Here is an 11,313-nt window from a genome sequence, read left to right as displayed (position 1 = left end):
ATTACTGTATTTTCCTTAGTTTTTAACAGTATCTTGCAACCCACTCCAGTACTCTTGCCTGGAAAATTCCATGGACAGAGGAACCTTATAGGCTACAGTCCATGGGGTCGCAAAGAGTTGGACACGACTGAGTGACTCCACTTCCTTCTGTATATAGTAGGCTTAATGACTATTGCAAAATGACAAATTAGGAGATATAATGGAAAAGATGGCACACTCAGATAGGTAGATGGAGCCCTTATTATTAACTGTGGTTTCACTAAGACTCATTCTTTCTATGATCATGTGAAATTGAAGCTGCTCAGTCGTGCCTGACTCTTTATGACCCCATGGACTGTGGCCTACCAGGCTCCTCCGTCCATGGGATTTTCCAGGCAAGAGTACTGGAGTGGGTTGCCATTTCCTTCTCCAGAGAATCTTCCCAACCCAGGGATCGAGCCTGGGTCTCCCACATTGCAGGCAGATGCTTTACCATCTGAGCCACCAGGGAAGCCCCGTCTATGATCACAGTGAATGAAAAGAAATGAGCTTTGCCACACTAAGTCAAGAAAATAAGTAAGCATAGCTGATTTATAATGTCCAGTAATTTTCAACATTAGAAGTTTGCTAAATACAACATTTTTCTCAGGAACTTAGAATTATGTCACCATAAAAATATGTTATATACGTAGAATAACTTCACCTCAAAAGGAATGACACCAAAACATTAAAATATCAGTGTTTAATTCCCTTTTTGAATGTGTGTTGAATTCAATACAAATTGATACAGAATTTTTCTAGGCCAAAGAAACCAATGTTACATTTCAAAGGCAACTGATTGCAAAAAATATATAATCTGTGCTATACTTCATTTTTTAAAAGAAATTCAGGATCTTATTCTATGCTTAATGTGTAGCAATAACGAAGTCTTCTTGACGGCCAAAGACATCACAAGAAAGGAATGGCACGATAAAGAAATTTTGGTTGTTTTGTTTTTCCTCTTCGTATTATCTTCATATACCAGTAAAAAATATACTCTTTAATAAATAAATATATATAATAAATATTTGCCAACTGAAAATGTATAAATAGGTCCATCCTTTAAAAAAAACAGTCCATCTTGCTGTGGCCTGTTTCCTAGTCCATGTTTCACCCTAACTTTTTACATATAATGTCATCACCTGCAAAATCCTAGAAGGTTCTTAGAATTTATATAGCAATAATCTTGGCCAACTATGTCAATCCATCTCTTCAACATGAAGTATCTATGTGTAATGTAACCTTCAAAGTAAACATACTCCAGAGAGGTGAGGCACCAGCAGCAAACTAGGCTGAATTCCCAGGATCACAGTTGAACAGATTTTCAGCTTCAGTCTATGAGTGAGGACTGAGCCGTGTACCCGAGGAAACTAAATCCACTTGTAAAAAGAGATCTTGACCTACTTCAAGTGAAAATATTTTTTGTTTCTTGTTCTCAATATTCTTTCCAAAGTCAGTATCCCAGTGGAAAACAGACTCCATAACATTCTGAATGTTGTCCTGGGTTCCTATTTTATGATGAGAACAGAAACAAGAAAGAATAGTTGTAGTTTGGTTCTTCAGTAAAGACACCAACCCCCTTCAACTGTACATAAGTAGGTCCTTGTACAGTTCAGGAACTCTTTCTGGATCCACTGGTCTAGGCAGGAAATGTGTAAATTTCTGATGTCTTTTGGACCTGGCACCATCTCTTGGAGTTCCATCTTTGTTAAGTGCCACAAAATACCTGCGGCCAGTGTCTCCGTGTTTATATATGTTCGATGAATAGGTATTATACCAGTTCTCTTCAAATTGCTCCCTAAAGATGCATTCAGAAGTCAGTTTCTCCTACAAGAGAGAAGATGGCTACCATTAAAAATGATATTTTTAAGAAAGTTTCCTTAGAAAAATCTCAACTTTTATATTTTTATTTCTTTGTCTATAACTATATCCTTGTCAAAGAAGGAAAAAGGATAAACTGTTTCTGCTTTGTTCTGTTTTAGTTCTCATGTTACCTGGAACTCTTTCTCCCAGGTGACTCCATCCAGCAGTTTATTTAATTCAAAGAACTTTAAGTTGAATGTCAATTTTCAATTTTATTTCCAAATATTGGGTTGGCCAAAAAGTTCATTTTGTTTTTTCCATAAGCTGTTACAGAAAACACAAATGAACTTTTTGACCAACCCAATACTTAATAAATATTCTAAATTTGGCCATGCTTCATTTTATCTCAATTCCCATACCTTAACCACCAAACAGACTTGTAGTTTATCTTGTTTCATCATTAGATGCCAAAGTTCTACACAGCAAATCTCTACTATCATCTTGAAACATTTCAAGATGTTGCTAACATTCAAATTGCTAAATTCAATATTGCTAACATTCAAATTCCTAATTCAAGATCACCACTCCAAATCATATATCCTCCCTTTAGGAGTTAATTATTTAATTATACAATACCCATGATTAACTTGTGTCTGGATATTGCTATTCGGTAAATGCACCAAATGTAGTAAAAGCCTGGTAATTTCTTGTCATTTCAAGATGGACTGCATATTGTCCCAAGACACTGACTGCAGTTGCTTTTTTTTAAATCTGACACATACATGAAGAGGGAAGACTGAAGTGAAAGTGTTAGTCGCTCAGTTGTGTCTGACTCTTTGCAACCCCATGGACTGTAACCCAGCAGGCTCCTGTGTCCATGGAATTCTCCAGGCAAGAACACTGGAGTGGCTATCCATTCTCTTCTCCAGGAGATCTTCCTGGCCCAAGGATGGAGCCCAGGTCTCCTGCATTGCAGGCAGATTCTTTGCCGTCTGAGCCACCACGTGCATGTTTTTCTCTTTCAGTTGTGATTCTACTCTTATGAGATTACAAAATGCATTCTCTGTCTTTCTTCTGAACTGACAGAAAGCCCAGGAAGGGCAAGTTTTACCTTTAAAAGGATAGATATTAAGTGGAATACCATTTACTGAAATATGATAACCCATTTTCCTCAGTGTATATAAAGATTCTAACTGTACATTGTGGTCTCAGTTGAGATTTTAAGAAAAAAGAAAGTACCCAATAGTGTCATCTGATAAACCATAAAAGCTAAATTCTCTTTGGAAATAGCTACAGAAATTGAGATGTTAAGAAGGAATTTCGTGTGAGATGATGGGAGGGAGTGGCACACATTTACACTGTAACAATTTTCTTAAACTTATATCAATTATAAGCAACTGTGAACAAATAAATAATGTTACCAGTGAAAGATAAAGATCTACATCATACTGCAGATTGAACTTTATATTATCCTGTTATTCTAATTCTTGTGTTGTTGATGTTTTGTTGTTTAAAAAAGAAAAGAAAAAAATCTTATACTGATGAAATATTAACCTGAAAAGTTTAAAATTTTTAAAGTATTTCCATATTTAAAATATTTATGGTAGACTTACAAATGTGTGCACTTATCCCCAGTGATGAGCTTAAAAACTTCCCAATGCAACTCCAAGAGCACAGCTACTATAATTATGAAGACATCAGATATGGCCCAACTAGTGTGTTGCCATTGTCTATTGTTGTTTACAGTATCCTAAGATTTCATTAAATCATTTCCTATATTGCAAAGGTCAGCAAGTCAGTGATGTATACTTACCTACCTACGAAGGTAGTAATGGGTAGAGAAAATTTATATTAAATGAATGTAAAGAATCTAACAAGGCAAGAAGAAACTGCTCTCATTTTCCTATCTCTGGTCCCAGGATAATGGGCAGAAAGAACTAGTGAACTAAAAGCAATAAAGGTTTAGGGTTTAAGAAGTAGAAGTGAGTTATTAATGCTATGCTACTGCTGTGCTGCTAAATCACTTCAGTCGTGTCCAACTCTGTGCGACCCCAGAGACAGCAGCCCACCAGGCTTCCCCGTCCCTGGGATTCTCCAGGCAAGAACACTGGAGTGGGTTGCCATTTCCTTCTCCAATGCATGAAAGTGAAAAGTTAAAGTGAAGTCGCTCAGTCGTGTCTGACTCTAGCGACCCCATGGACTGCAGCCTACCAGGCTCCTCCGTCCATGGGATTTTCCAGGCAAAAGTACTGGAGTGGGATGCCATTGCCTTCTCCGATTAATGCTATACTACAGTCTAAACAAATGGAAATTTATCAAGATAAAGATTTTTCATTTCTGCTTAAGTACGTATATTTATATATTTCTTCTGATATGCATTACTGGTAGCTATTTTACTTAAAAAAATGGATAGTCATTATTTAATGAATTACAGTAATTTTAAAAAAAATACGTACTGATCCATATAGTTCTCCTTTGTCATTCATTCCAAGGTAAAGACCACTGTCCACACCTCTAATACTGACAAGTCCCACTGCCACACTGATGAATTCCAGGATACCTGAATTTATAAACAAAACAATGATTTGCATTTATTAAAGAACATACAACTAATGAAAATCTTCCAAAGAGTAGTAGATCAAATTGCTAAATATAATACTATGTGTGGAAGTCCTTCATAAACTGAAAAGTGCTGTACAATTGTCATTATGATGAAACTCCCATTTTATAGATAAAAAAACTAAAAAAAGAAAAAACCGTTCATTGTGATATAGCGTTAAAGGTATAAAACCTTAAACAAAACTAACCAGGGTTTGAATCCAGTTTAGTAACTTACTGAGTACATAAGTCATTTGTCTTTTTTGAACTTCAATGTCTTCATACATAAAAGAGTGAAATGCTTCCTTACAGGAGAGTGGTAAGGACTAACATTTTTAGGCAACCAATAAATGGAAGCTATTACTACCATAATTAGTATATAATAGAGATGTTCTTGGTTCTCCTTGATTCCACTAATTATAACCACGTCCTGTTAATTGTTTTGCTTTGCTTTTGCTTAGTATGAACTAAGTAACTTTTTTTCTAGCAGCAGCCAATATACTTTATATGGATGCATTAGTATTTAGTAGTTTATAAAGGGCTTCTACTTTTACTTTCCCATCTGGTCCTCAAAAACAACCTCCTAAAATAAGTATGGAAGATATTATTATTCCATTTTACATACAAAGAAACTGAGGTTTGCCTAAAGATAATGATATTTGTAATTAACAGAACAGATACTTGGAGTCATATCTTCTGAGCCCTAATTCAGTGTTTATACTTTGGAACACTGCTTCAAGAAAGTAGTTTCAAAAATTACAGATTATATAATATGCTGTTTCCCATCCCATGATTCTTAAAGATAAATTTTATGGTTCAAAAAGTTAAATGATTTTATAATTCATGAAATGTGATAGCTAAATACCAAGAATTTAACATGCAAATAGGTTTCACTTTCAGAAACTTTCCAGAATTGAGCAACTAAACAACAACAAACAGGTAAATTAGTACAAAAAAACTCTCCACTCAACACTATTAATACACTATAGTTAAAAACAACAACAACAAATACAACCCTTAATGCTTCCCTCTGCATCATTCTTTTCCTTGGCACACACTAACCTGTGGACTAGTGTCTTTGTCTTGTTCTTCTCTTTAGACTCTTTGCTGAAAAAGTATATAGCAGACTTTCTATGCTTGGAACTGCCTTCCTCAATAGCTTTCTACCTTCACCCCTTCGCCTTGTCTTAAGATCCACGACAGTATAAATGTGTACCATTTAGCCTAACTCTTGCTCTTAAGTCATTTCTTGATTTATTGTACTACAAGTTTCTGTTTGGACACATGATATTACTAAGGCCAAGGGAAAATACAAAATCTGGCTATTTGCTTATATGAAGGGCTCTGTTCTGCCCAGATCCTAATTCATTCATTGGCAGAAACATAGATGCTTAAGCTCTAAACATAGATTCTTAAGAGCTCAAAGGAGCTCTTTCAAACTATTAGGAGATCATGTAGAACATTAGACCTAACAAGGATCTAACAGCAACAATATACTGCCAAATTTCCTGTAAGCAGCTTGCCCAAGGCCGAGAGGAGAAAAGATATATAGTAGGAAGACACAGACCCCAGAGGATAGCCATTATGATAACTGATAGAGAGGTAGGAAGTAGAGGAAAATTAAACTTACTACCAAGCTCATTAGTGATCCCTATTAGAAACAAAAATAAAGACCCTAAACATGACTGGTAGAAGAAGACACATTGATGGAATTTCATCCAGGATATACTTACAATGTATAATTACTTGAAGTTGTAATGAATATTACATTCAAATTGAAAGTGCACTGTGGCTCACTTGTAACTTAACTCTCTTCAGGTATCTGATTTACATTAAGACACTCTTGTCTTTCAAAGGAACTGATTAACTGATTAGACTGCATAGTAGAACTAGTTTTCAAGTATAATAAAAGTTTCGTTTCCATATGTATTAATTATAAAACAGATCTTATAATGTATTCATTTTTCTCACAACTAAATCATAAACCACATGCACTTTAAGTCTAATCTTAAAATAATGCTGCTATCTTGTCCAAAAACATGTTAATTGTAGAAAGACAAGCAATTACATATATTCTTAGAATAATTATATTCAATACCTTCAACTTCATTAAATGATATGAAAAGTCTCATATACATATAACAAGGTCGAAATAATTTTGTGGTGTCTCATGGGAGCTGATGGGAAAAAGGTTATGTGCTTTTCATGTTCCTCTTAAAGATTTTAGCCACACTTTTAAATTCTGATCCTTTTTCTCCACAAGGAAATAGTATACCACACAGTAATTTGTAATCATTTGATTCTTAAATGAGATTTGACAAGTCTTTCTTATTTATAATATGAGGTGGCAACTAAGCTAATTCCTGAACAAAGAGTAGACATGAAAAACTTTCCTTTAGAGGTAATCACAGATTTTAGATAGATTTTCTAATGCCCAGTGTCCCATAAAAAGACTTGGAGGTACTTTGTCTTTCTGGTATCATTTTCAAAGCCAGCCTTTTAAAAAATCATAATAAACAGGTGAGTCAACCCACAATGCAACCACATCAGACAAATCTATGGAGAATAGGGGAGAAGAAAGGAAAAGCCTTTAAAGGAATATGTTTGATCTCAGGCTAAACTTTTTTTTTGAGTAATGATTCCATGTTTACGTATTAGGTAAAATCTTTCTACTACACTACTGTGCAGAAAAACTCTATTATAAATACAGAGCTAACTCAGATAGGGAATTTTTTAAGCCTCACTGGGACTTTTTGTTTTTATTCTATTGATGTGGTTTTAAAATTTTAAAACACAGTATTGTGAATTTTTTAGTTAATCATGGTCAAATTAGTATAAATAATCAAAAATGTTATCTACTTTAACATCTCAAATAGTACACCTTAAGCATTTTCAGAATTCTTACTTTGATGACAAAGAAATAAATTTTAGAGAGAATAAATAATTTCATAGTTAATCATTGAAGAACTAAGAAAAGAAGGCAAAGACAAAGAGAATCATATAATATTGCTGTTGATGTTGTTGTTTAGTTGCTAAGTCATGCCTGACTCTTCTGTGACCCCATAGCCTGCAGCCTGCCAGTCTCCTCTGTCCATGGGATTTCCCAGGCAAAAATACTGGAGTGGGTTGCCATTTCCTTTTCCAGAAGATCTTCCTGACCCAGGGATTGAACTCACTTCTGCATTAGCAGGTGGACTCTTTACCACTGAGCTTCCTGGGAAGTTCATTTAATATTACACATGCATGCTGAATATATACTTCCTTCTCATCTACACTTCCTTGTAGTAAATTACGGTGCTTTAGCTATCAAATGCCACTAGGATGCACTGTAATGCACTCTAGAGGTTGTTACTCATTTAAGCAACCATACTAATCTGGGTTATCCTTCCTTTGTGTAACAGTAAATATTTTGCTCCTATAAGTACCCCTGCACCACAGAGTGACTTAACCCAGTACAAAAATCAGTCCAAGTCATATTTTTGCAATTACTAAATAAGCATACAAAATTTTAGCAAAAACAAAATTTCCACTAAGATGGTCATTCTGATAGGCAACATCTGTATCTTAAAGAATGGAATAAAATACCAGTTTGATGAATGTTATCAAGTCGACAAATATTTACTAATCTCTTCCCATAGAGTCAGTCTTATAAAAAGACACAAAGTAGAAGAACTACTTGACTTTGGGGAGATCATAGTTAAATTACAAGTATCTTAAAAGTAGAATTTCCAAAGTTATACCATGTATCACATGGACCTCCCTGGTGGCTCAGCAGTAAAGAATCCACCTGCCAAGCAGGAGACATGGGTTCCATCCCTGGGTCAAGAACATGCCCTGGAGAAGGAAATGGCAACCCCATTCCAGTATTCTTGCCTGGAAAATCTAATGAACAGAGGAGTCTCGAAGGCTACAGTCCATGGGGTCACAAGAGTTGAACTTAGTAACCTCACCACCACCACCACTGTGTATCAGAGGGGGTGGGGGGTGGGGGAGCCTGACTATTACCTAAGCTTAACTTCTACGTGTTCTACTTATAGACATTAACACATTTGCCCTCATTTCTAAATCTTTCTGGTAGCTGGAGGGTTTTTCTGTAACAAGTGAAGTGCAGTAATTACTCAAGATGAGGGAACTGAGCCACCTGGTGTCAGCAAAGTTCTTTAGATGTGGAATTTCAGCCTCTTCAATTTAGAAACCACTTTCTGAAAGTGACCCCAAGGTTGGCCACTGGGTCATGACACTCTGGACTCATAGTCAATGGGAATTTGGAAAAGATCAGTGGAAGTTGCAAACATGTGGGGTTTAAAAAGTTAATTTTCTAAGCCTTTAAGTGCTACCAAATGACCACCACATGCTCATTTCCACATCTAGGGTTACAAATGCCCCCTCAAACTGAGATTTACACTTTTCCAAAGTTTTAATGAGGACTTCAAGTCAAAAAGAGAAAGCCAAATAAGAACAAGGGATGAGAACAAGAGAGGGCCCTTCAGAGATAAGACTCTCAGAGAATTCCACTGCTAAGGAAGGGAGAAGGAAAGCTGACCGTGTGTTAGGCAGGCCCTTTCACATTGCTGCTGACAGGTAAACGGAGTCTTTAAAAAGAGGTATAATGATTCTATCTAGTGAAGTTCCAAGTTGGGTGATCAAAATCCTTCAAGAGTGTTAGCCAGTTAACTCGAATATGATGAACACTTCCACAGTAGAGGAAAGATCCTGGGCTTTTAGAGCAGGAGAGCATCTTAAAAAGAATTACCTGATTTAACCCCATCATTGTACAGACAAGGAAAGAAAACTCAGGCTCACTGGTTAAAGCACGTGCTAGTCACACAGCTAAGTAAGGAGGAATTACAGTAGAAACTTTATGGTTTCCCAATCTAGTCTCTTAGCAATCTGCCTTAACAATATTCGGGTTTTGTGTTTTTTCCTTAACTCCTTCTGCTCCCAGTCACTGTTGGAGGTATTCAGAAACATGTTTCTTTGTGTTCTCACCCATGTCTTCTTTCTCTTCCCTACTTCCTCTTACCTATGGTCAATACCAAGATCTTTGCTTCAGGATTTCATAATTTCTAAAGAGGATCTTGATTAAGAGACTGGGCATGCTCTGTAGCCCGATAAACTTTTCGTTTGTTTCTCACCAAACTTTAACAGCGCAGAGAACTGCAGGCAGGTGAGCCTGACAGGAGCGAAGGTGCCCATGGAGAGTTAATCTGTTACCTGCTCAACATGTGTGGTGCTCTAGATAGACAAGTAAAAGCTCGCTTCCTATTTTTGAGCAGTAACCATAAAAGCATCATCAACTGCCTGGCTGTAAGGCAGGTCGAAAGAAGCGGAAGGCTTTCTGTTGTTAACTTTTGTTAAGTGGACAGGTACTGGGGGGAACGTGGGGGGCGCAGGAGAAAATAATAGGGATTTAAAAAAAGAAATAAACTGCGAGGTAAGAAGTGCGGGAAAGATGTGGCTCCGAGTCCAGGGCTCTGCGTCCCAGGCAGCCAGGTGCGGGAAGAGCACCCCCCTCTCCCCTCCCGCCCCCTCCAGCGTCTGGAGCAGCAGGCCTGCCGGCGATCGCAGAGGCCGGCGGACAGGCAAAATCCTGGGGTCCCGTAAGTCCCAGCCTGCACTTGGCACCCAAAGGGTCTCTCGGGCTCCCGGCCCCGCGCAAGCCGGAGTCGCTCAGCAGGCGAGCAGGGAGGAGCACGGGATGCGGGCGCCCGTACGTACCGAAGAGGCTGTGGTCCTGCCGGGTGCCCTGCACGCTGCCGTCGGGCAGGATCTGCAGGTGGAAGCCGGTGCGGCAGTAGAGCTGCCGGCGGCGCAGGAAGCCGTGCAGGTGCGCCAGCTCCGCCGCCCCCGGGCCGCCGCGGGCGCCTCGCTCCGCCGCGCTTCGGCGCTCGCCCAGCAGAGGCGGCCGCTCCCCGGCAGGAGGCAGCAGGAAGTGCGAGCCCACCTGCTGTCCCAGGCCCTCCAGGCCGCCCAGGAAGCCCCCGACTTCGGCTAAGGGAGCCATGGAGCGGCCAGAGGGCGAGGCGGACGATCCGGAAAACAAAAGACACCCCCACCCCACAAGCAAAGCAGTGGCGGGGATGGGGAGGTGGATGAGAAAAAATGATGGCCAAACAAGCGCCAAAAAAAAAAAAAAAAGTTAAGGCCCAGTTACTCCCGTGAGGTCGCAGGATGGACTTTGCACTGAAAGCAGGGACGCTTTCACTGTCTTGGAGCGATCTTCTCTGCCGGGGTAGGTGGGAGCCGGCTGCTGGCCTTGCAGAAATATCTATAGGCTGCCGCTGCCAATACTAAGGCTGGGGCTCGGGGCTGGGGCTCCAACTCCGCAAACTGATCAGATCAGAGTCCTGTGTACATACACACAGTATATATGCGGGTCCTCTTGACATATGCTAATCAAGTCCTTTCAAGCGCGCTGGGGAGGTTTCCGTTTGAAATCTTAAACCGGCCTCCTCTCAACACGTTTTTGCTCTTCGGAAGTGACCAGAAGGAGCCCTTGACGGCTCTCTATCAGTGGCAGTCGCAAAAAAAAAAAAAAAAAATCATTCCCACCATTGGCCAGAGCTGGCCAGCAACTTCGGGGAGGCGCAGTCAAGGCCCCTCTTTGCGGTCGTCTCTGGAACAACCGTGATGCCGTGCGGCTGCGGCCGTGCAATCGCCTTTGATGTGAGCTCCTTTGCAGTGATAGATCGCTGCTGAAAGGAGCCCAACTTGGCAGGTAGATTGAAGAAGGGAAAGGAGGGGTGCGGGGGAGGGGGAAACTGGGAGGGGGGAAGCAGGGAGGAGGGGATGGGTAGAAGGAGGAAAAGGAAAGGAGAGAATTGGACCCCTTGGGAGCTGCTGGGAGCCTGCAGTGGACAGGTGCAAAAAAAAAAAAAAAAAAGGTAAGAGAAG

At 39.5% G+C, this 11,313-nt stretch overlaps 1 protein-coding gene across 1 annotated transcript; it reads right to left on the bottom strand.

Annotated features, from left to right (window-relative positions):
• Positions 1-735: 735 nt before the first annotated feature.
• Positions 736-11,066, bottom strand: FGF20 (fibroblast growth factor 20). The gene is made up of 3 exons (XM_061404742.1): positions 10,138-11,066; positions 4,278-4,381; positions 736-1,845 (listed from the first exon to the last, which is right to left on the bottom strand). The coding sequence occupies exons 1-3, from the start codon at positions 10,421-10,423 to the stop codon at positions 1,600-1,602; spliced, it is 636 nt and encodes a 211-aa protein (XP_061260726.1). The 5' UTR covers positions 10,424-11,066; the 3' UTR covers positions 736-1,599.
• Positions 11,067-11,313: the final 247 nt, after the last annotated feature.

The sequence above is a fragment of the Bos javanicus genome, chromosome 27 (assembly GCF_032452875.1).
Source record: "Bos javanicus breed banteng chromosome 27, ARS-OSU_banteng_1.0, whole genome shotgun sequence".
In the NCBI taxonomy this organism is placed as follows: domain Eukaryota; kingdom Metazoa; phylum Chordata; class Mammalia; order Artiodactyla; family Bovidae; genus Bos; species Bos javanicus.
The sequence above is the reverse complement of the archived record's forward strand: the minus strand, read 5'-3'. Positions and strand labels throughout refer to the sequence as shown.